General features: G+C 42.4%; 1 protein-coding gene across 6 annotated transcripts in view; it reads left to right on the forward strand.

The window, feature by feature from the left end:
* ARHGAP22 (Rho GTPase activating protein 22) overlaps positions 1–26,657 on the forward strand; it is a 285,773-nt gene that overhangs the window by 184,452 nt on the left and 74,664 nt on the right. For all 6 annotated transcript variants that reach the window (XM_033943092.1, XM_033943093.1, XM_033943089.1 and 3 more), the window contains one exon: positions 17,343–17,471. In XM_033943092.1, the coding sequence (XP_033798983.1) occupies positions 17,343–17,471 (129 nt within the window). The remainder of the gene's footprint in view (positions 1–17,342; positions 17,472–26,657) is intronic.

Consider the following 26,657-nt stretch of genomic DNA (forward strand, 5'->3'; position numbering starts at 1 on the left):
AGCAGCTGCTGCTACTCCTCCAGCCGCCTAGCTCCTCTCTGCCGGCCCCGGCTGGCAGCCCCCTCTATCCAGTCCTTTCTGCTCCAGTGGCCCGTGCAGGAGAAGGAGCGGATGAAGCATGGAGACTGTGCAAAGGGAAACAAGGGGGTTGACGGGACGGGAAGGGGAAAGGGAGGGGGAGGAAGCTGAGGAATCTCTAGCACCCGTTAATGTAACGGGCTTAAAGACTAGTTTTATATAATAAACTAAGAACATGCCCACATAACAAGGGGTAGAACAAATATCTTATCACACATTTACATGGAAATTGAAGAAAAATCACAAACCAGTTGTAAAATCTCAGGTTCCAATATCAGAAACTGCTTACGTTTTCTTTGAGTTTCTTTTCAAATGTTTCAACCCTATACATTTTTATGCTGCAGTTATTAAGGGTTGGGTTCTACAAAGGGCGACAATATTAGTAGCCACCTAAAAATAACGGCCGCCAATCGTGTGTCAGTCACGTGATGGCACCATTTGTAGAATCACGCCTACGTCAAATACAGGCACCGGAAATGTAGGCCATGATTTTGAAGGCCTACATTTCCGGTGCCTACGTTTGACATGAACCATTAGGCATATCTACATTGACCTTAAGTGTTCTAAGGTTCCTCTGTAGATGCAATGAAGGTGCTGTTTTTATAGGTGCCTCTAGGTGTCTCCTTTTTTAAAAAATGATTTTTTTAATAGCTTTAATGGTTTTGCTAATTAATTTAGGTACCCTTAGGGCACCTACCGGCGCCTAACTTAAAATGCTGTGTATAGAATATGCCCCTAAGTGCCATTCTTAAACTCAGCTTTAAACAATAAAACAGTATGGAGCAATTCTATACAATGGTGTCTAAATGTAGATGTGACAAAGAAGCATACTTATGGCTAAATTCTATATATGGCGCCTATAAAAATCAGCACCAAAAAAAAAAATCCTCTGAGCATTATTCTATAAACCGCACTTAAAGTTAGGTGCGATATATAGAATAGCACTTATGCCCAAGACCTACACCTAATTGTAGGCGCGTCCATTTGCATCAGTGGAAACTGCAAATCCTCATGCCTAAAGTTAGGCACCAATGCTCCTTATTCTGTAATTATGCATGTGACTTTGAGGAATGCTCCTGATTCACCCATGACCCTCCCATTTCCACGTCCCCCTTTTTGGCACTGTGTGTAAACTTTAGATGCGGATCCTGTGCCTAAATTTACACACACACATTTAAATTTAAACCAATTAATGAATTGTTTGTTAAGAAACCAGTTATTGGCACTAATGGCTCATTATACAATTAAGTTATGTGCACAAATTGGACATATGCCCAAATTTGCACATGCATCTCAAAGCACCATATATAGAATTTGAGGGTTAGCACCAATTCTGTAAGTTTAAGGTGCACCCAACCCTTATAAGCCACTTTGATGTACCAAAATTTAGTCATAAAGCTTATGCTAGGCCAATGGTAGGTATAAACTGATGTGCCTAACTGTGCCTTGCAGTGCCTTGCCGGAGGTACAATTCTCTTAATGGTGCCCGTGCGTGATTGACACATGATCGATCACCAGCTGCTTTTAAGGCAGCCACCTACAATGGCGCCATTTAGAGAATCCGGCCCTTGGTGTCTAAATTTAGGCATTCTCCATCCATATCCACGGTTTCAGTATCCGTGGATTCGGTTAATCGCAATTTTTTTTGTCTAAGTTTTCCTCTATTTTTCTTCTATTTTTTGGCTGTCTAAGCCTCCTGGATCTTACCTGGTGGTCTAGCGATGACGCGGGGCAGGAGTGATCTTCCTATGCTCCAGCCCTGTGCAGAGCCGTCATCAAAATGGCTGCCATGAGTTCCCGTTGTAGTCTCGAGAATACAACGGGAACTCATGGCAGACATTTTGATGATGGCTCTGCACGGGACAGGAGCATAGGAAGATCGCTCGTGCCCCATGTCACCGCTAGACCACCAGGTAAGATCCGGGGACGCAGGAGAGAGGCGGGGGTGGGTCAGAGCCAGCCGAAAAACTTATTCGCGATTTTTCACAATTCGCAGGCCGGCTCTGCACCTAAGCCCCGCGAATACGGAGGGAGAGCTGTATCTTTTATGTATAGATTTTAAATTTCTCAGTGCTGATGATCTAAAACCAAAGGAAAACAGTAAAGGATTTTTTAATTTAGTCCTCAGGTTAACAGACAATTTTTCAGTGTGCTCTTGATGTATCTAATCTGTGACTAAAGACCAGGCATCAATAGCAAGTCTGACAGTCTTCTAATCTTCCTGAGCACATGAAATTAAAGTGAAATTTAAGCTGTACATTAGCATTCTTAAAGTAATAAACCACAGAATGTAAGTTGAACTTTATGAAAGTTGATAGGCAGAGTTCAGTTTCCAGGAACAAAACCTGTTGAAGGAATACAACATCATTTTCTTTGACCTCAACCTTTCACCTTGACCTGTAAGATAAAATAATAATTGCATAATCAATCATGTCTTCTTCAAACATATGCTTTTCTTGCTATAAATACCCCTAAATAGAGAAGCAGTCATGAACGTTTCCACCTTAGTATGAGCTAGGAACTGAGCAAAGCAAATGCATGTAGAAGATACATTATCAAAGGATCATCATATCATTTGAAAGCACCAATGATACTTTAAGTACCAAGAGTCAAACCAAATTAGAACAATTGTCAATGTCCATAACACACTGTTATTCCAACTTCAGTATTCCAATTCTATTTCTTGAATTTCTATATCAAATCTCCTTGGTGTGTTAGTGTCAGGTCTTTCCTCTCCAATAAATGGAGTTCTTTTTATTTGACTTGATGTACATTTTTATTTTAAACCACCCTGATTTTGAGGCTGACATTTACATAAGAACATAAGCAGTGCCTCCGCTGGGTCAGACCAGAGGTCCATCGTGCCCAGCAGTCCGCACACGCGGTGGCCCAACAGGTCCAGGACCTGTGCAGTAATCCTCTATCTATATCCCTCTATCCCCTTTTCCAGCAGGAAATTGTTCAATCCTTTCTTGAACCCCAGTACTGTACTCTGCCCTATTACATCCTCTGGAAGAGCATTCCAGGTGTCCACCACACGTTGGGTAAAGAAGAACTTCCTAGCATTCGTTTTGAATCTGTCCCCTTTCAACTTTTCCGAGTGCCCTCTTGTTCTTTTATTATTCGAAAGTTTGAAGAATCTGTCCCTCTCTACTCTCTCTATGCCTTTCATGATCTTGTAAGTCTCTATCATATCCCCTCTAAGTCTCCTCTTCTCCAGGGAAAAGAGTCCCAGTTTTTCTAATCTCTCAGCGTATAAAAGGTTTTCTATCCCTTTTATCAGACGTGTCGCTCTTCTCTGAACCCTCTCTAGTAACGCCATATCTTTCTTAAGGTACGGCGACCAATATTGGACGCAGTACTCCAGATGCGGACGCACCATCGCCCGATACAACGGCAGGATAACTTCTTTCGTTCTGGTTGTAATACCCTTCTTGATTATACCTAGCATTCTATTTGCCTTCTTAGCAGCCGCTGCGCACTGTGCTGTCGGCTTCATTGTCATGTCCACCATTACCCCCAAGTCCCTTTCTTGGGTGCTCTCCTTCAATAATATCCCTCCCATCGTATAGCTGCACCTCGGGTTTCTGCTTCCCACATGTAGTACTTTACATTTCTCATCTGCCATCTCGTCGCCCATTCCTCTAGTTTGTTCAAGTCTCTTTGCAATTCTTCGCAGTCCTCTTTAGTCCGAGCTCCTCTAAATAGTTTGGTGTCGTCTGCAAATTTTATTATCTCACACTTCGTCCCTGTTTCTAGATCATTTATGAATATATTAAATAGCAACGGCCCAAGCACCGAGCCCTGCGGGACACCACTCGTGACCCTCCTCCAGTCCGAGTAGTGGCCCTTCACTCCCACCCTCTGTTTCCTACCCGCCAACCAATTTCTGATCCATCTATGTACATCTCCTTCCACCCCATGGTTCTTCAGTTTCCGAAGTAGGCGTTCGTGGGGTACTTTGTCAAAGGCTTTTTGGAAGTCTAGATATATGATGTCTATGGAGTCACCTCTGTCCATCCGTTTGTTAATTCCTTCGAAGAAGTGCAATAAGTTTGTTAGGCACGATCTCCCCTTGCTGAAACCATGTTGGCTGGCTGTCAGAAGTTTGTTTCCTTCAAAATGTTCGTCAATGTTGTCTTTTATAAGTGCTTCCACCATTTTCCCTGGAACCAAGGTCAGACTCACCGGTCTGTAGTTTCCTGGGTCACCCCTTGATCCCTTTTTAAAGATGGGCGTAACATTGGCTATCTTCCAATCTCTGGGATCACGCCTGTTTTCAGGGATAGATTGCAGATTTGCTGCAGTAGTTCCGCTATCTCCTCCTTTAGTTCCTTCAGAACCCTTGGATGGATTCCGTCCGGACCCGGGGATTTGTCAGTTTTTAGTTTTTCTAGCTGCCTGCGTACGTCTTCCAGGCTCACTTCCATGGATGTTAATTTTTCTGCTTGATCTCCTTTGAAGATTTGCTCAGGTTCCGGTATGTTGGATGTGTCTTCATTTGTAAATACAGACGAAAAGAACATGTTAAGTCTTTCTACTACTTCTTTCTCTTCCTTCACCACTCCCTTCCTGTCTCCATCGTCCAGCGGTCCTACCTCCTCCCTGGCTGGCTGCTTCCCTCTAGCATATCTAAAGAACGGTTTGAAATTTCGAGCTTCCCTGGCTAGCCTCTCTTCATACTCTCTTTTGGCTTTTCGAACCACACGGTGACATTCTTTTTGATACTTCCTGTGCTCTTTCCATTTGTCCTCAGTTTTGTCCTTTTTCCAATTCCTGAATGAATATTTCTTATTTCCTATCGCTTCCTTCACTATTTTAGTTATCCACGCCGGGTCTTTTGTTCGACTCTTTTTGCACCCCTTTCTGAATTTGGGGATATACAGATTTTGCGCCTCGCTCACAGTGTCCTTGAAAAAAGACCAGGCATGTTCTACCATTTGCCATTTTCTGGAAGTGTTCCTAAGTTTCTTCCTTACCATTTTCCTCATTGCTTCGTAGTTTCCTTTCCTGAAGTTGAATGTTGTCACTATGGTTCTATTTCCTTTCGGTATTCCTACTTCGACCTTGAACTTGATCATATTATGATCGCTGTTTCCCAACGGTCCTACTATTTCCACTTCCTTTGCTGGTCCCTTTAACCCATTTAGGATTAGATCCAGAGTGGCATTTCCTCTCGTCGGTTCTCTTACAAGCTGCTCCATGAAGCAATCTTGTATAGCCTCCAGGAATTCTGTCTCCCTAGCGCATTTTGAGATTCCAAGACTCCAGTCTATCCCAGGATAGTTGAAGTCTCCCATAATAACCGTGTTACCGCTTTTGCATTCACGCTTCATCTCGTCTTCCATTTCTTCATCAATATCTCTGGTTTGCCCGGGTGGTCGATAGTATAGACCCATCTTTATTTCAGGCCCTTTCATTCCCAGTATTTTAACCCATAGCGATTCCAGCTTGTTGGTCATCTCTGCTTTGTCCATTTTTGTCGATTGTATGCTTTCTTTTATGTATAGGGCTATTCCACCTCCTTTTTGTCCTGACCTGTCCTGGCGATAGAGCTTGTACCCTGGCAGTGCTGTATCCCATTTGTTTTCTTCATTCCACCACGTTTCAGAGACTCCAATAATGTCTATGTCTTCTGCATTGGCCATGGATTCCAACTCCCCCATTTTGTTTCTTAGGCTTCTTGCGTTAGTATATATGCAATTTAGATCCTGGTATTTTCTTGTCTTCATTTCCTTTCCCTGTGCTTCGGTCTTTAGTTTATTCTCTTGTGCTACAATACTTCTAACCTCCTCTTCTGTGTTAGTTAACTCCTGTAATTTGACCATTGTTTCTTCCCAGCCTTTTTTCCCTTTAGTATCTTCATGGGATACCTTCTTCCGAATCGTCGACGCTTGGTCGACTGTCGGCTTTCCCCTTCTTCTTAGTTTAAAGCCTGTTCTATTCCTTTCCTGATGTTGTTTGCTAGAAGTCTAGTTCCCACCGCGCTCAGGTGCAGTCCATCTCTCCTGTAGAGCTTGCTCTTGCCCCAGAACGTTGTCCAGTTCCTCACGAAGTGGAATCCTTCTTCCTCACACCATTTCCTCATCCACGCATTCATTGATTGTAGTTCCTCCTGTCTTTTCACATCTGCCCTCGGTACCGGTAGGATCTCTGAGAACGCTATCTTCTGAGTCCTCATATTCAGCTTCCTTCCCAGAATCTTGAACTGTTCAATCAGCGTGCTTCTTCTGTAGTCTCTCCTGCTGACATCATTCGTCCCGATGTGGATCAATACTGTGGTCTCTTCTGTCTCCGCTCCGTCCAGGATCTTTCCAATGTTGTCTACGATGTCCTTGGTTCTTGCTCCTGGGAGGCAGGCCACCAGTCGATCCTCTCTCCCTCCTGCAACGTGGCTGTCCACATGCCTCAGGATCGAGTCTCCCACTAGGATCGCTTACTTTCCCTTCTTTAACTTTCGCTTCGGTCTCAGGTCAATGTCCTTGGAGTACTTCGCTGCTTCTTCTTCTATGTCTTCGATGTGCTTCGCTGTTTCTTCTTCTAGGCATCGACCAGCCATTTTCTCCCCCTCATGTGATGCTCCTCTGTGGGCGTCTTCTTTGAGGTCGTCTGCTTCTTCTTCTCCCTTCCATGTTGGTGTAACTTCATCTTCCATCTGAAGTTTGTTCTCTTCCACCCTCCTCCTGTAGGCTTCCTCAATGAATTTCTCGAGTTCCCTGACTTCCTCCTCAATGTGTCTCTTGTTCATGAAATCTTCAGCTGTCGTGACTGGGTCCTCAGTAGTGTAGAGTCCTTCTAGCTCCTGTATCTTGTCCTCTAGTCGCTTTACTTCCTTCTTCTTTAATTGGCTATTATAGTATTTGGTCCACACTGATTGTCTATGAAAATTACTGATGATCTAGGTAGACTTCTTAGATGCCTCCTACTCATCACACTCAAGACAATTTTAGCTCATTGGAAAAATAGCCATAACCTTTCTTACAATTCCTGGTGGAATAATGTTTGCATGATAGATAAATATGAACGTACTTAGCTGAGAAATGTGGTCATGTATGTACTTTTGATAGAATATGGGCACCTTTGACGAACTATTGTGAATTCCATTGATTCTCGCAGTTTGAGATTGGTTATACCTATCTTTGGTATTCTTACCACTTACATTAGACATAGTGAAGTTAATATGGGCAGTCATCGGATATGTTTTGTTTTACTTTGTATGTTTTGAATAAATTGTATGTTTTGATTACTCATTTTTTGTCAAAATCTATTTTGCATAATATGTATTTTATTCAATTTGTACAATAAAAATATTGAACTTAAAAAAAAAACGCCCTAATCCGAGAAGGCTGTGCGGTATATCAAACTTTTTTTAAAATATAAACATAAAGTTATCTCCACAGAGAGAAATTTTACCACTCCTAAAGTTTAAATCTATACACATACCCTAATTCTCAAAGTGAAGTATGCATACATTTTCCCTTCGAGAAACTACCTGAACGCTTTTACAATTACTAAAACAAACAGGCAGGGAAGTTGGTGTGATTACTTTTGAAGATGCAAAACTATGTGCATAAGTGAAACTACAGCCCCGATTCTCTATACAGCACCGATATTGCCAACTAGTGAATCACGCTTCCAGGAAAGATAGGCACTGGAAATGTAGGCCAGGGTTTTCCAGGCCTACATTTCTGGCAACCATCTTTGTCATGAATCATGTCTTTGTAAGCGCTTTAGAGAGCCTAACACCACTTCTAGCATTAGCCACTCTCATAGTGGCATTAAGCACCATAAAGTGCCTATGTAGGCGCGATTCTGGTGCATATTATTTAGGCACCATATGTGCTTTAACTTTCTTGCCATTTTAAACTGCATTTTTCAATTAACTTAGGTGCCGGTAGGTTTTTAGAATTTCCCCCCTATGTGCATAAGTGTAATGCAAATCACTACAGATACCCTTAAGGGCACTTACACAGCATAATTCAAAATGCAAAAACCACCCACTAGTAATTGTAACACCACATTACAAAGTGTAAAAAGTGCTCAGAACCAAATAAACGGTGAAAAGATCACAAATGGGGTTATACCCCATAAGTTGTGTCTTTAGTGTTCAGTCACTGCACTTCAATCACTTAAGTGGTCAAACAACGATCCAAACTTTCCAAAAAATATTTCATGGTTGTACTCATCTCAGAGAAGGTGTCCAGTTCCTCCGGGTTCTGACGCGTTTCGCCAGACCGGCTTCCTCAGAGAACCCACAAATGAAATGCTTTAATGCAGATGTGATCTTATGTCCTTCCGGACGTCTGGTAACCCTAGCCACACATAAATTTGGTCATATTTCCCAGACATAAGCACTATTTTGTAATCTGTAAACTGCACCTAACTTTAAGTGCAGCTTATAGAATAGTGCTTCTTTTTTCAGGATTAATTTTTCAGGCACCATATATAGAATTTAGCCCTAAGTGTATAGAATAGCAACTAAGGGTTAGATTCACTACGGACACTGATCATGTCCCGACCACTTTGCGATCCCGACCTGATTCACTAACCTTCCTCCCACACCCGATCCAATCCGTGCATGCAAATGAGGGGAAACGGCATTCAAAGTAGCTTGGCCTCGATTCACTAAACAAAATTCAGGAACACCGACTGGGCTGGCCGATCAGGACCAGTCGCTGACGACTCTCCTGCTTTTGCCGTCCCAACTCTCCTGCCTTTGTCGCCTTTCCCTGCAGCGCGAGCCCGTAGTTTTAACCCGCTTTAAACCCATGGGTCAAAACCATGGGCTCGCGAGTAAAAAGTCAAAAAATAAAAAAAAGCAAAGTGCATGCGCAGACCATCTGCAGGCAAAGAAGATGGTCTGCGCATGCGTCAGGATTGCTCCCCAGCAATCCGTGTAGTCAGGGGGGAGGGGGGTGCATGCCTCCGATTGGCCTACTTTGCATGCGGGCGCATTGTGAATCGAGCACCCGGCCATGGATTGCCCACGGACCGGATCGGAAAAGGAAGGTTAATGAATCTGGCCCGAAGCACAGTTATCTGCATAACTGCAAATTAGTGTCAGTTAGCAACAAGGGTTGTTAGAACCAGTTAGCACCAAATTTACCAGTTAAATCACGCAGGTAACTGCCAGTATAATTTTGCTTGCTAGACATGTGTATACATGTAATGTAATGTAATGTAATTTATTTCTTATATACCGCTACATCCGTTAGGTTCTAAGCGGTTTACAGAAAATATACATTAAGATTAGAAATAAGAAAGGTACTTGAAAAATTCCCTTACTGTCCCGAAGGCTCACAATCTAACTAAAGTACCTGGAGGGTAATAGAGAAGTGAAAAGTAGAGTTAGAGGAAAAATAAAAATAAAATAAACATTTTAACAAGACAGCATTGATCTAAATACTTTGGAAGGTAGAAGAGAGGAGAGAAGGAATAGAAGCAGAAGGGGGAGCTGTTGAATAGTAGAATTCTGGAGAAATTTAAATGATAGAAATAGAACAAAACAAAGACAAAAGGCAAAACAATAGATAAGATTAAAGATAAATCATAAGCTGGAAAGAAAAATAAAATAAAACTTTGTCTTCAATCCACGGTTTCAGCGTCAGTGATGAAGTGGAGCAAGTAAGTTTAGGAGGAGCGATTGACGTTTCCAGAAAGGGCATGTGCATATATGTGCTAGAAATGTGCATACAAAAATATAAAATCAGGAGGATAGGGCCTGATTCTACAAACGGTGCCGACATTAGATACTGCTAGGTGCCCCAATCACGGATGCCTAGCCATGCCTAACTAAAATTTGCACACAACGTAATTGTTTTTTTAATGGGTTAAATATTGTGGTCATTGACCATACTGTTAAGAATCAATTATTTTAATTGGCAATTTAGGCTGTGCACAGATATTTGTGCAATCAAGTTTATTATTAGCTTTTTATATGCCGCCTATCAAGATTATAGAAGCGGTTTTACAATCAGGGACTCGAGCATTTTCCCTCTCTGTCCCGGTGGGCTCACAATTTGTCTAGAGCAGGGATGTCCAACCTTTTGGCTTCCCTGGGCCGCATTGGCCGAAAAAAATGTTTTTGGGGCCACACAAATGCACAAACACTGCAGCAAGACAGAGGAGGGAGCTGGCAAGACGGCAAACACCCGGGGGAGGAAAACACTGCTTCGCCCTCGACCGGGGCCGCACATGGCCCTCGGGCCGCAGGTTGGACACCCCTGGTCTAGAGACACCTAAGTAGAGGTGCCCTCCAATGCCTAATGATGCCTACCTGAAAAGTAATCGTGGTTACGGACAGAAAATTGGTGTGGTAGACTTAAGTGTCGCTAGGCATCTGAGGTGGGCGCTGGTAAATTAAGCCAGGTAAAACTTGGCCTAATATACTGGCACCCACCTCTAGGATGCCTAGCGATACCATTTGGGCACTACTAGGCATGATTTTTATAAATGGCACCATGTGGTTGATTGACAACAATGCAGAGCAGTGCCTAGGTGCTGTTTATGGAGCAGTAGCATAGCGAGGGAGGTAGGCACCCGGGGTGGTGGCACCCAGCATCACCGCCCCCTGCGCCCCCTCACTTTTCCCCACCGTGCCATGTCCCCTCCCCCCCATATACCTCTTTAAATGTTCGCCAGCAAAAGCAGCATCGTCCACCTGATGCTCGTGGCAACCTCAACTCCCTTCTGAACATAAGAATTGCCATCTCCGGATCAGACTCTGGGTCCATCAAGTCTGGTGATCCACACACGTGGAAGCCCCGCCAGGTGTACCCTGGCCTAGTTTTAGTCCCCATATCACTGTATGCTTCTCAAGGGAGATGTGCATCTAATTTACCCTTACTCGTATCACTCTATGCCACTCTTAAGGAGATGTGCATCTAGTTTACCCTTAAATCCTAGAGCGGTAGATTCTGCCTTTACTTCCTCTGGGAGAGCATTCCAGGTGTCCACCACTCGCTGCGTGAAATAGAACTTCCTGATATTCGTCCTGGATCTATCCCCCCTCAGCTTCAGTCTATGTCTTCTTGTCCGTGTCACATTGGACATTGTAAATAACTGCTTTCCCTGCTCCATTTTTTCAAATCCTTTCAGTATTTTGAAAGTCTCGATCAGATCCCCTCGCAGTCTCCTAAGTCGTTCCTCATAGTCCAGGTTCTCCATACCTTTCACTAGCTTCATTGCTCATCTCTGCACTCTCTCTAACAGTTTTATATCCTTCTTTAGGTATGGAGACCAATGCTGGACGCAGTATTCCAGGTGCAGTCTGACCATGGCTCTGTAGAGCGGTATTATAACTTTCTCTGATCTACTCGTAATTCCTTTCTTTATCATGCCAAGCATTCTATTTGCTTTCTTCGCCGCCACCGATTTCAGGGTCCTATCTATCAGTACACCCAGGTCCTTTTCCTTTTCGGTCTTTCCCAGAGTTACACCTGACATACTATACTTGTGATCTTTATTTTTTCTGCCTAAATGCATCACTTTGCATTTTTCCACATTAAAATTCATCTGCCATTTATCTGCCCACTTCTCCAATTGATTCAAGTCGCTCTGGAGTTCCTCGCTGTCCTTCTGCGACCTGGAAGTAATATCAGAAGGGAGCCAAGGGTGGTGCGAGCAGTAAGTGGAAGATGCTGCTCGCACTGGCAAACATTTAAAGAGGTGTATGGTGGGCACAGAGGAGGAGACGTGCCAGTGCTGGCACCCTCCTTGAAGACAGCGCCTGGGGTGGTCTGCCTCCTCCTCTTTACTACACCACTGTTATGGAATCGGGCCTTTACTGGCAATAGCTGCAGTTTGTATAGTTAAGCAATTTAATTTAGGCCTGTGAAAAAGTAGACATAAATTAAACTACTTAGCTGTATGGATAGCAGCTTAATATTACTGCCATATTGTACATATAATTGTCTTTGACAAGTGTTTTCTACATACAGTATATTCAGTACTGCATATTTGTCTGTATAAAAGCACTGAATATACTTTAAAAAAAAAATAATGTTGTGGCTGGTGTTAGGAAAATATGCTCACCACTGGGTCTGAATTTAACCTCCATGTGTCTTGAACACGTAGATTCGTACTTAACGTAATATCAGTGTGATTATTTACTGCAAAATTAGCATTCTTAGAAAAAAAAGCTGTATGGATATACCATATTTGTCTCTTATTGGATTAAAAATTATTATTTTCCTGGGAGAACCTTAATAAACTACTCTGCATGCCACAGCCAAAGGACAAAATGTGATACAGTGTTCTAAAAATTAATCCTAGCACAATGAGGTTGATTCTATGATAATGCAAGCACTGTCCTCGCTTTCAGGTCGATGTCTAGCCAATTTCCGCTTGAGTAGCTGAAAAATAAGCCAGCCCTGAGAGGCTGTTTCTGAAACTGCAGTAGACATCTGCAGTTGGGGAAAATGAGAAATAAAAACTGAAGATAAGAATTGCCGTACTGGTTCAGACCAATGGTCCAGCTACCTCACTGTACTGTTTTCTAAGAGGCCAACACAAGTACCTGGCAGCCAAAATAGTGCTACCTCTCCGAGAAGTGCAAAACCAAATGGCGGAAGGGAGTGAGTGGGAGGAGATGGCTGGCTTGAGGTGTGATGGGAGGGACATGTTTACAAAGAGGGAGATGGAGATAGAGATGAAAAGAAGCTTTCATTTTTAACCAGTTTATAAATTTGATTCAGTTAAACATGGAGCCCCCCAAGGAGAGTGGAACCCTGTGCAGCTGCCGCTTTTGCCCCTGCTGAAGGCCAGCCATGCTGGCAGAATCTCTAAAAGCAGTGGCATGGGTGGGCGGGCACCTACCACTCAGTCTGGGCTCAGGCCAACCCACAATTTCATCTTCCTTAGCATGGCTGGCAGGGATTCCCACCCACTTTGGTTTCAGGCCCACCCTAAGTCAACTATCCGGCTACACTACTGCCTAAAAGAAGCAAGATTCCATGTTACCTAACATCAGAGTAGGCAATATCTTTCCACAGATCTAACTTAATGACGATTTATTAACTTTACCTCCATAATTGGTACAAATCTTTTTGGATCTTTTCCGGATAAGCCCCACCACTAATGGAAAAAGTGGACGCGCTGAAAGTTAAGCCCCGCCACCTTTTGCCAGCGCACGCAACCTTAACCAGTGAAGTTCTCAGCACGCGGCGCGATGTGTATAAAGTAAAGTGGGGGGGGGGGTTCCCCCCCACACCCCCCCCGTCGGAGCACCCAAAAAAGATTATAAAAAAGAGGATATGAAACTTAACATTATAAAAAATAGGATAAACTGTCGCGCCTCTTTTTTGGTTGGCGGGGGTTAACTTTTTGGCGGGGCTTATCTGGAAAAGATCCATCTTTTTAACTCGGGTACATCATTGTTTTTACATTGTCCCCCAGCAACATCGTGTCACACCTGTCCATGCACAGATGCCCTTCCGACGCGGCTCTGAGCATGAGAACAGGTTGAGGGGGGTGGGACTGGGGGGGGGTGAGGCTGGGGCGGGGCTGGGTGAAACTGGGCGGGCCTAGGGGCAGGGTCATGGGTTCGGATTTTACAATAATAAAATCTGGTAATCCTACCTAAAGGGTGTTGTGCAGTTATAGTGTGAGAACAGGCTATTGGAGAAATGCATTAAAGCATTTTGTGGTATTTTGCCTGTCTATGCACAATAAGAAGCATGTTATCTTTTTTTCAATTATTTTTCAGAGAGGCTGTGTCTTGAGCAGATAGTGGGCATTCCTGTATTACCTAGCTAGTGCATTAATGATTAGTGTAGAGAATGACACGGGGACAAATTTTCCCCATCCTCAGGGGATCTCTCGATCCCCACCCCATCCCCATGAGCTCTGTCACTGTCCTGTTCCTGCAAGCTCTGTTCTCTTCTGCACATGCGTCAAGCACTTTAAAATCATAACTGTTTGAGGCTTGTGCGGTTAAGGCAGAGCTTGCAGGAACGGGACAGAGACGGAGCTCGCAGGGATGAGGATATTGAGATCCTGCGGGGACAGGGACAAATCTGTCCCCATGTCATTCTCTAGACCGTGAACTAAGGTCCAAATTCTATATATGATGACTAGAAAATTGGTGCTGACTAGTGCAGCACTATGCAGAATTCTACAATAGTTTTATGTACAATTTCTAGAATCACACTTAGTGATGCCTAAGTGCCTTTATACATTATAATTTTAAGGTACACCCATTTACGCCAGATTTTTCTTGGCATACTACTGCTTATCATTTACATAGCACTGAAAGGCATACGTAGTGATGTACATTTTGACATTTATAGACGGTCCCTGCTCAGAAGAGCTTACAATCTAACTTGGACAGACACGACATATAGGGTTGGAGATGCAGAACCCAAGGTGAGAGGAGTTAGGAGTCGAAAACACTCTCAAAGAGCTGGGCTAAATACCTGCGCCTAAGCATTTTGGTTCATAGTCAAAAACTCGCACATAACTGAAAGAATGCCCTTGATCCGCCTCTAACATTCCCCCTTTCCAGATTCGCTCACTCATTCTGCCGCATAACACTGTGGGCAGTACACCTACCAACACAAATAGCACCTCAAATGGAATTTGGACCTAAGTGGATAACGCAGAGTTAACATGGGAACACCTATGCAGGTGCTGATTCTGTGCAAGTGCCATGTGCTAATGAGAACATTAGTGTATGACTTGCAATAAAATATTTTTAAAATTGCCCTCCTATAATTGCTGCATGAAATCTGGGCTTACCACATGGGAAAGTTCTATGTTACATGCCTTAATCCCAGATTATACTGCACTTTAGTAAAGGGACCCCTTAATTATGCAATAAATGGAAAAATATGTTCTACAGATTTTAAAAATATATTACTTAGGGCTCCTTTTACAAAGCTGCATTAACCCCCTCTTTTACTAAGGCGCGCTAGCCGACGCTAGAATATAATGGATGTGTTAGTAATTAGCACGCACTACATCGGCTAGCATGCCTTAGTAAAAGGACTCCTAAGTGCATTGAAGCCCAATTTAGACTCTTTTACAAAGGCGTGCTAAGCGTTTTAGCGTGGATTTAGCGCACGCTAAATCAACACGTGCGCTAACTGCTAACATGTCCATAGGATAACATGCATGCATTAGCATTTAGCGTGCGCTAACAAGCTTAGCGCGCCTTTGTAAAAGAGGGGGGGTTAGTTCCCGTGGGCTTCAGTGCATTTGCCGCAGCAGCGTCGCTACTATAGCTTTGTAACAGGGGCCCTTAGTAACTTCCTAGTTTGCTCCATAGTCTTTGTAGTTTTTGCAAGAGTGAACACTCAATTTGCTTTTATCTGTTCCACTCCACTCAGGGTTTCATGGACCTCGATCGCCATATTTATGGAATTCTCTTCCTTTTGAATTACGTACTGAACTTTCTTATACTAAGGGCTTCTTTTACTAATCTGCGGTAGCGTTTTTAGGGCGCGCTGCAGATTAGAGTACGCTAACCCCGTGCTATGCGCCAAAAACGAATGCCAGCTCTATGGTGGCGTTAGAGTCTAGCACATGCGGCAATTTAGCACGCGCTAAAACTGCTGGCACAGCTTAGTAAAAGGAGCCCTAAATTTAGAAGCCTTTTGAAAACCTATCTTTTTAGTTTAGCATACTTTTAGTAGATTTTTGTTATCTACTGTAATTAGATACTTTTGGATTGGAATTTAGGGAGGGATTTCAGACTGCAGCTTTTTTAGACTTTTTTTTTTAATCAGGAAGTTATATTTATTTTATCTTTCCTTTTAATAATGGGAGTTCCTTTCTTTCATTTTTTTAAATTTGTAAACCACTCTGCTGTTACTGCGAAGGGCGGCCTACAGGTATTCATAAACATATCATATTTTCTCTCAGCTGTTGCTTCTCCAACTGGAGCCAAATTGTACTAATGAAAAACCCTCAAATGTTGTTCCCGTTTATTTACAAAAAATGTTGTATCAAATAGCAGTGATTCTATATTATGTTTCAAGCTTTATCTCTGTGCAGCATCTTTCAAATGCTGTATATATCTCTAAAACTGTATAGAGCAGGTTACACTGTATATTCTAATCAAAGCACAAATGTAATTCTCTTGTGGCAATACTAATTGTAATGTTTTCTTCTCACTGGGAAGTTTTCAGGCATTTAATAAATTATAGCCATTAGCCAGGGCATCCTACATGAGAGCACTTCTGTGTATAACAGTAAGAATATTACAATGCCTCTGTATAAATCTCTGGTGCAGCCACACCTTGATCATTATGTACAGATCTGATTGTTCCATCTCAAAATAATTATAGCAGAACCGCAAAAAAAGAAATAAAACTGGGGAGTTGCTAAGCTGCACTAATTTATTACATTTATCACAGCAAAATTAATGTAATAAAAATATACATGCCCCCCCCAGTATGGTGTAGAATAGGTACAAGTGAATTTATTTTCTATTCTATCAAAAATTACAAAGACTATGGGTCACTCGATGAAGTTACATGGAAATACTTTTAAAACAAATAGGAAAAAAATTTGTATTCCCCTAAATCAGAATTTTAAGCTTTGGAACTTCTTGCCGGAGGTTGTGGTGACAGCAGTTAAAAAAGGTGGGTCTTAAAAAAGGTTTGGTCAAGTTCCTGGAGAAAAAGTCCATAGTCTGCTATTAAGACAGACATGGGGCAGCCACTTTTGCCCAGGGATTAGTGGCATAGAATATTGCTACTATTTGGGCTTCTGCCAGGTACTTGTGACCTGGATTGGCCACTGTGGCAACAGAATACCGGGTTAGATGGACCTTGGTCTGACCTAGTATGGCTATTCTTATGTTCTTATAGAGTTTCTGAACCCTCTGCAGACACAGCCAAACTGCAGTGTGCAGGTAATACAAAATTTTTAATAGGTTGCTCATCAAACATACACCCCAATCTGCTCCCTTCACAGGACTGATAATTTATTCTCTCATGCTTAGTACAGAGTTGCAGTACAATGTGAGACTGCTGGCTGATAATTGTTGCTATGAACAAACAGAAAGGGTAATCAAAACATTTCCGAAACTACAGCTACAAAATAAAAAAAAAATCATTCGGACCATGATTCCTACCATTATGTATTTTTTACAGGATAAAGCTTGCATCATTTCATCAATGCATGTAAAATTACTTTCTCTTTCTTTCACAGTTTAGTTAGCCTAATATTTTCCTGTAGAGTGCTGTAAGCATAAATCAGGGCTGGTAAATAGAATCTTGTAAAAAAAAATTTTTTTGTTTGCTTGGTTTTTCTTTATTCAGGTGGTGCTGGAGATCGGGAGAAGACAGCTGTCAATCAGGAAGCATTTCTTCTTATGGCCAACTCCCAGAATGACATGGAAGACTGGGTGAAAGCAATTCGTCGGGTCATATGGGCTCCATTTGGTGGAGGTATTACAAATAGCTCTCATGCACATAAAATAAATCTTTTACTGCCAGGTAAACCTATTCTTAAAGACATACTCTTTCAGTAGTGCCACAATACCATCATCGATGCATAAAACATCATTATCAATTATAATGATTGATAAGAAAGAAGTACAATCTCTGTGCTATAGAAACCATTCTTGAAAGAGAATACTTTACCAGTTAAAAACATAAACTAATTACTGTTGGTGCTTTTACCTTTAAATAAATTCCTTGTCTACACAGATGAGTATCTAACGTCAACTACTTTATTGTCAGTGCAAGAAAATGTGAACAACAACATTAATGGACCAAATTATGACTTGGCGAAAGTGCTGGGGGCACTGCCATACAGACCAGAATCTGGGTTTGATTCCTTGGTCTGGTAGGAATGGGCAACTGGAAAATGCCATTGTTCTTTATGGGAAACTGTATTTTATTCAGGTTTTCTTGGCTATTTTGTTAATGCAGGATTAATGTCATTAAGATTGCACTTCTTTGCAAATAATGTATGTATGCAAATAAGACACACTCATACATTATATAAGGGTTCTCATGTATATGATCATCTGAAGCAGCGGGGTGACCTGCAAAACAAGAGGCCTTTGTTCAGAGGATCGTGAGAGAGAATGTGCAGTATATGAGAGTATTGTATGTGTTATGTGGGAACTGTGGCTTGAAGATATTTTGTGCAAGTCGGGCTAAGCGTAAAAGTAATAGCTCCGTGACATTAATGGAGGTGAGTCTTTTTCAAATGAAGGAAATTCCAGAAAGAGAGAACATAGGATGAAGTTAAGAGGTGATAGGCTCAGGAGTAATGTAAGAAAATACTTTACAGAAAGGTGGTAGATGTGTGGAAAGGTCTCCTGATGGAGGTGGTGGAAATGAAGACTGTGTCTGAATTCAAGATAGCTTGAGACAGGCATGTGGGATCTCTTAGGGAGAGGAAGAGATAGCGGATATTGTGAATGGGCAGACTGAAAGGTCCGTTCGGCCATTATCTGCCACCAGGTTTCTAATATTGCTTGAACTGTTTTCAACAAGTGAAGTAGCCAAGAGAATGTGGTCAAGAAGGCTATGGATTTTGGCCCTGAATACAGTGTAACAGTGCAACAACTAATACAGTTTAATGACTGTGTTAAAGATTGAAGGGGATTTTCGTCGTGTTTTCTCTATACTGAATTCAGCTAGGTGGCTGCTTGTTGTTGAGAACTTTTTTGCAATGAAAAGTTATTTTTCCTGGTTATAGGAGAGACTGTTTTGTATTCACCAGGTTTTTGGGGAGCAATAGGCTTTTTCCTACAAAGCTTTGTTGATAGGTGTTTTGCTGGATTGCTTCTTTTTTTTCTGGGGTTACAAGCTGACAATAGGAGCCTGTATTCCAGTAAAGCTGGGGTAGGGAACTCCGGTCCTCGAGAGCCGTATTCCAGTCGGGTTTTCAGGATTTCCCCAATGAATATGCATGAGATATATTTGAATGCACTGCTTCAATGCATATTCATTGGGGAAATCCTGAAACTCAACTGGAATACGGCTCTCGAGGACCGGAGTTCCTTACCCCTGCAGTAAAGCATAGTGTTTGTGGTTTTGCTTACTGGTGTCTATGCTTGTTGAGTCTTTGAGGCTTGTTGGTTTATTATACTATTTCTTTTTATAAGTATGTTTCTCCTATTGCAGGAAAATATCTTGTAAAAACACACTTTTTTGTGTTTATAGGCTTTATATAAGGGCCATTATTTCAACATTCCAAAAGGATCCCTGGTGCATGGCTCATGGCTGGGGTCCATAGCTAAATTGACTGGACTAAACTAAGTTGAGAGGAGATAGAAGAGAAAATATTTCAGCCTACATATTAATTAAACCCATGGCACCAGTTCCTAGTTGTGGTTCCCAGGGATCTGGAAGTCCAAAGGAGCAAGAGAGAACTGTCAGTCTCAAGAATTAATAATCTGAAACCAAACCATCAAAACAAATTCCCTTTAGCTTCAGGCTTTGAAGGATAAAAACCTGGCACATACAGGTAAATAGGATGAATTTACATGGATGGATTTTTCAGCTACCCAGTGTGCATGCTTTTTTTTTTCCAGAGGATGCATAATTTGAATCACATTACAAAGAAGCACTTAAGGGGATTGTAAACTACTTGCATGCATTTATGTTTCACAAATGCAGCTAATACACATAGAGGGGCATAATCGAAAGAGCCGTCTAAGTCCGTTTACGTCCATCTCACAAGTCGTCCAAAGTTAAAAACAGCCTAAGACACATTTTCGAAAGATATGTCCAACTTTTTTTAACTTTCGAAAATCGTCTAATTATACGTCCTGCCTATCTGATCATCCAAGCCGCTAAATCATCCATCTTTATACCACATTTCCGTCCAACTGTCCGCAAAAGTCCAAAACGCCTAGAACAAGCCCTGTTGGACGTGGGAGGGGTCTGCAAAGTGATGGGCTGCACACCCAGACATGCCACCTAAATAGTGGGGTACCTTACAGGGCATTGCTGTGAACTTCACAAAAAGGGTGCCATGGCTTCTCCTCACTACAGCTCCCTTATAGGTGACAGTGAGCCCCCCAAACCACCTCCAGAATCCCCTAGACCCACTTATCTACCACCCCAATAGCCCTTATGGTTGCAGGAGCCACTTATATGCCAGTAAAAAAGAGTTTTGGGGGTGTATAGGGGAGTGCACATGTTTAAATATCAATGCAGTGATTACAAGGGCTTCTGGGCATGGGTCCTCCTCTCTATGGGTCCCTAACCCACCCCCAAGACGACTTAAGCTGCCTCTGGGCTGGATGACTAGGCTTTCCTATGCCAGGCGGCCAGGTGATGATGGTCTGGAGGCTGAATTTTAAAGTTGTGATTAAAATTTTTATGGGGGTGGGGGGGGTCGGTGACCACTGGGGTAGTGTGTGGGGGTCGGTTTTATGTGTTTGCAGTGCTTATCTGGTGGGTTTAGGTGGGATTTTGTGACTTAGACCATGTTTTACATGGTCTAAGTCACAATGTCCAAGTTCCGTCGATCCTGGGCTATATAACTTTCGGTTATACATGCTGTACGACTAAGTCTAAGCCGGCCCACATCCCGCCCAACTCCTGCCCTCAACACGCCTCCCGAAACGCCCCGTTTAGCTTTGGACGTTGAGCGGCACTATGAAGGCCTAGGTCGTTTAGAAATACGTCCAAAACCCGGTTTTATTATCGGCACTTAGACGTTTTTGAGAAATGTTCATCCAAGTGCCGACTTAGGCCGGTTTTAGGATGTTTTTCTCTTTCGATTATGAGCCCCATAGCCTAGAATTCAGTAAAGGTTGTCCAGAGTTAGGCACTCAAGTTTGTGCATGTGCAACTCTAAAGAGGGCGTGGACAAGGGAGGGCCAGGGGTGTGCCCAAGATTTAGGTGTTATAGAACTACATCTGATAGTAGTTAGACACAAATAAGCAGCCTTAAGCTAGTATTCTATAATGGCAGCTCCTCACAGAACTGACGTTATAGAATTCATGCTTAGATCGATTCATCCTGGCACCTAACTTTGGGCAACCTTTATTAATTCACCTCAATACTGTATTCCAACAGTTTATTTACCTCTGACAATGTTGTTGCAGTCTAGTGGCATGAGGTCAGAGCCTTCAGGGGATTTGCCCTTAGGGCACTGCTCTGAATTTGATTGGTTGAACAGGCAACAAGTAGATACTGCTCAGCTAATCAAATTCAGATGAGTACTGTTAGGACCTTCAGGGAATTCTGAGAATCTCCATCCCATGAGCCCTGCTTTTTTTTCTTTTTTGGTTTACTGTTTTGTTTGATGCAATTTGACTGGTTGAGTAGGCTGCCTACTCAACAAATCAAAATGCATCAAGCAAAAAGTAATTTTAAAAATTAAAAAGCAGGGCGGTAGAGTTGGAGATTTACTGAATCCCCTGAAAGCCCTCACCACACACCACTGTTGCAGTCCCACAGGTACAACATGTCTGCAGGTCTGCAAATTTAGCATCCTATTTTTTTAAAAAAATATTTAAGTGTTTATATTCTGCATGATCTAGCAAATTCTCAGTGGATTACACTATCATACATACAAATTTGTTCAATAATATCTAAAACAAGACTAAAAACAATAAAAGTAATCAGACACGATAAAATGCATCTAAATAAGAATACATTTGAACAATTCAGCAGAGATTTAGGGGGGAATTCATCAATGTGTGCTACTGTTAAGAGGGGTTATTTTACAACAAGTTGTGCAATTTTAGCACAAGGCCTCATTGGGTGCAATGGAACTCTGCTAATATAGCACAACTTGTGGTAAAATAACCTGTCTTAAAAGTAGCACAGATTGATGAATTCCCTCCTTAATAGATTCTTATCTCTCATAGAACCTAGACTCCCTTAAATGTCTGAGTGAACAAAAGAGTCTTTAATTATTCTGTAATGTGTCTATTAACAATGGGTCATATATGCAGCCTGTAGAAGTCAGTGGTAGTTAAGTAGACCAGCAGAGGAGAGGCAGCGTGGGAGCCCTGCTCCGCCCCTCTCCCCGACCTGCGAGGGACCCGACTTTACTTTCCACAGCGCGGCCATTTGTTCCAGAGCCCCCTCACCTCTACAGGCGGCCCGCAGAGCCCAGAGACCAGCAGAGGAGAGGCAGCGTGGGAGCCCTGTTCCGCCCCTCTCCCCGACCTGCGAGGGACCCGACTTTACTTTCCACAGCACGGCCATTTGTTCCAGAGCCCCCTCACCTCTACAGGTGGCCCGCAGAGCCCAGAGACCAGCAGAGGAGAGGCAGCGTGGGAGCCCTGCTCCGCCCCTCTCCCCGACCTGCGAGAGACCAGACTCCTCATACGCCACCACAAGCCGGAGTCTGAACACATAGGCGATTACCTTCACCAGAGAGGAGAGTGAACAGAAACTCTCTCCATCCACCCCACAAAAAAAAAAAAAAAAGGAAAATCACGCATTCAAAAACATACTTGCCCTCCTAATACTCTCACTACTCATTTCAAACTGGCAAACCACAGGATATCACCTTTCACCCATCCCAATTCTGACAGCAACCTACAAACAACCACATCCACCCAGAAAAATCCACACCACCAGAACCCTAACATCTTGCCCACTGACCAGCCAAGATCACATACCCACCGTCTGGGGAAAACGACCTCCACCAAAGCACAAGACCACCACACAAAAACAACAAACACCACCAAAAAATATCCTCTACCTCATTTGCAACCTTAACTCCAACACAAAACACACCTCGTTAGCCTGTGCCTACATGAATATAAGATCAATTAGCCCAAAAGCAAATCTAATCAAAGACTGGATCATCAAAGAACAACTAAGCTGTCTCTTCCTAACCGAAACCTGGCTAACATCCAACTTGGATCCATGCATAACCGAATTCTGCCCCAAAGGTTACAAATTAGAGCTGGTTTACAAATTAGAGCTGGTTTGTCGAGAAAACAAACGAGGGGGAGGACTAGCGATTCTAGTAAAAATTAACCTCAACCTAAAAGTGCTACACAAACAATCAACCCCTCAGTTAGACCTTCTTGCATGCCAACTCTCCGACAATACACTCACAGGCACCTTGAACTGTCTGCTATGCTACATCACTCCAGGAAAATGGAACACCTCAAAACTTGAACTTGAAGAATTCTTATTCCAGAACTCTCTAACCTCCACATACAACTTGCTCCTAGGAGACATCAATCTCCACCTCGAAGACCACACATCCAAACAAGCAAACGAAATACTCTCATACCTCGACGCCCTATCCTACCAGATCCTCAATCCTGAACCCACGCATGAAAAAGGCCACCAACTTGATATAGCAGCATTCGCGTCTCATAACCTCCACACCCCGAATATTCACATCACCAACGGTACCTGGCATCCCTCTCTTTGGTCAGACCACCTCAAATACACTTTCACAATCAACTGGCCTCAAAATAACATAAAATCTAAACCACAAAAAACAACCTTCAAATCTAGACAAAAAATTGAACCAGCCACATTCTGGGACAAAGTGGACCTTGCAATCGTCCCCACTGACCCCACAGACTTCGTAAAACACTGGTGCACCCTAAGTGAAACAACCTTGAACGAGCTAGCCCCAGAAAAAACTAAACACAGAACCTGCAGACCCTCAGACAAGTGGTTCGACTCCGAACTCCTCCTACTAAAAAGGCATTGCAGACAACTTGAAAGATCTTGGAGAAAAAAGAGAACTGACCAAACCAAAGCTTGGAGAACCCAAATCAAACTATATAATATCAAACTCAAGGAAAAGCGCAAAACATACTACACTAAACTAATTGGTACAAACACCTCCGACACAAAAACACTCTTCAACTTAGTAAAAAAACTTACGGACACAAACCCATTCCTTGCCACTCAAGGCAATAAAACACCAACAGCTTCCCAACTAGCAGACCATTTCAAACACAAGATCATCAAAATCAGAACTACCTTCAACATCTCAACTACCACACTCGATGAGTTAATAACAACCCCCACAACGGAAGAAGCCATAACTGCAGACAGAACATGGTCCACCTTCCCAACTCTACAATGGCCTGATTTGAACTGACTATACAAAAAATACAGCCACACCTCATGCGACTTGAACTACTGCCCATCGTATCTACTTACAAATGCCTCCCCTAAATTCAAAACCAGCCTCACGCAATGGATACAAAGCACTCTCATAGAAGGCCAATTCCCACAAGATCTTGGAGAGATTATAATCACACCCCTACTGAAAGACCAAAAAGGTCCTATAGACACACCCACCAACTATAGACCTATCGCTTCGATCCCACTATATGTCAAGCTGATTGAAGGACTGGTGGCTCAATACCTCACCAACTACCTAGCTGACCACAATATACTTCACTCATCTCAATCAGGATTTAGATCCCACCACAGCACGGAAACATTACTAGCAACACTACTGGACATAGCCCGACAATACCTCAGTAAAGGACACAGGATCCTAATTATCCAACTAGATCTTTCCACCGCCTTCGATCTAGTTGATCATACCATACTACTCCAGATACTTGATGCAATAGGGATATCAGGGGTGGTTTACAACTGGTTCCAAGGATTCCTTAAAACAAGAACGTAGAGTTAAGATAAATGATACGAAATCTAACCCATGGTCAAATCCATGCAGAGTCCCGCAGGGATCTCCACTTTCACCCATTCTATTCAATCTCTACATCTCCTCCCTCGGTACCGCTCTAGACAACCTAAATGTAACATCATTCAGCTATGCAGACGACATAACTATTCTCCCCTTCGAAACCCAAGACCACACCTCAACAGGACACCTGGAAACAATACTGGACGAAGTAGAAAAATGGATGACAAACCACAAATTAAAACTATACTCGGACAAAACCAAATTCTTAATGCTTGAAATGAACAAAAACCCATCCATAACAGACCTGGAAATTAAAGCAATCAAATACCCAATCCAAACCTCCCTCAAAATCCTGGGAGTGCAGATAGACAGATGCTGCACTATGCAGACTCAAATCAACAAAACTACCCAAAAAGCATTCTTCACAATGCGCAACTTAAGAAAAATAAGGAAATATTTTGACAAAGAACACTACAGAATCATTGTACAATCCCTGGTACTAGGTCTTGTGGACTACTGCAATATCCTATATCTACCATGCCCTACAAACATGATCAAAAAACTACAGACCTTTCAGAACACAGCTCTCAGACTAATCTACTCCCTCGGAAAATTTGATCACATCACCAATGCCTACCTAGACTCACATTGGCTACCGATTCGAGCCAGAATTCAATTCAAACTATACTGTCTAATCTTCAAAGTAATCAACGGTACTGCACCTGCCTATCTAAACGATCGCCTAAACTGCAACCTTCCACCCAGAACAAGAAGAACACTGACAACCATTCTCATACCCACCACTCAATGGCACTCATCGTAAAAAGCTTTATGATAACCTTATTGCAACGCATGCAGCAAAACTCGAACCCTCCATCACCAGACTATTAACCTCAACATCTGACTTCAAAGCATTCCGTAAAGAAATCAAAACGCTGCTATTCAAAAAGTATATACAATCTACCTAACCTCCCTCTCCTCTTCCCCTAGAAATCAAAACACTACTGTTCAATACCATTACAATCTTCCTATCTCCCTCTCCTCCTCCCTTACACCGACCAGGTTCTGCGCACTCCCTGGCACCATACCCTCAATCGACCAATAAAAAAAAATAAAATAAAATAACAAAAAAAAATATAAAGACAACAAAGGTACCTGGAACCTAAATCATCCTACCGAAACCGATTACCTACCATCATACGGAAACAGACAACTTGCTAAGTAATGTAATGTAACCTGATTTATCTTCCAATGTTATTATATCTATACACTCATTCTGTTATTCTGTTATTAAGTCTATACCCTCAACCTGTATTCTCCAAAGTCATGTACCCTCCTGGAAATGTCCAGTTCTCTTCTTATGTAATCCACTTTGAACCGCAAGGTACAAGCGGAATAAAAAATCACTAATGTAATGTAATGTAGTTAAACTGGGAGCTCAATTAAGCCCAGCTATTCAATTCTGGGTCACAATTCCAGGTCACAAGTACCTGGCAAGATCCCATAAGGATAAAACACATTTTGTGCTGTTTATCCTAGAAATAAACAATGGATTTCCCCAAGTCAATAATGTCTTATGGACATTTCTTTTAGGAAATTATCCAAACCTTTTTAAACCCTGCTAAGCAAACTGCTAGATTTACTAAAGGGCACTATGGCATTAGCACATGCTAAAACCAGTAATGTGCTTTATTAGCAAATAGTTCCTATTGCATGAAATGAGACCTGTGGTAAATACAGTAATAACACATTAATGTGTATTAGCGTGAGATAGTGCTTTTTATTAATTCTAGCTGATCCTGAATATATAACTTTGGAGCATTAGCTCCTTTCCATCTTCAACTGGGATCTGCAGAAACAGACTGCAAAACAAATGCTTTCTAGTTTGTTTTATAATTATATCAAATACTTTGTTTTAACATAGCTTTGGGATATGCAGTCCCAAAGTCTGGTGCATGACAGCAGATGTCCCTACATATTTATTCCTTCTGGGATTGCATGCCAAGGAACCAGAAAT

This window comes from Geotrypetes seraphini, chromosome 4, assembly GCF_902459505.1.
Source record: "Geotrypetes seraphini chromosome 4, aGeoSer1.1, whole genome shotgun sequence".
In the NCBI taxonomy this organism is placed as follows: domain Eukaryota; kingdom Metazoa; phylum Chordata; class Amphibia; order Gymnophiona; family Dermophiidae; genus Geotrypetes; species Geotrypetes seraphini.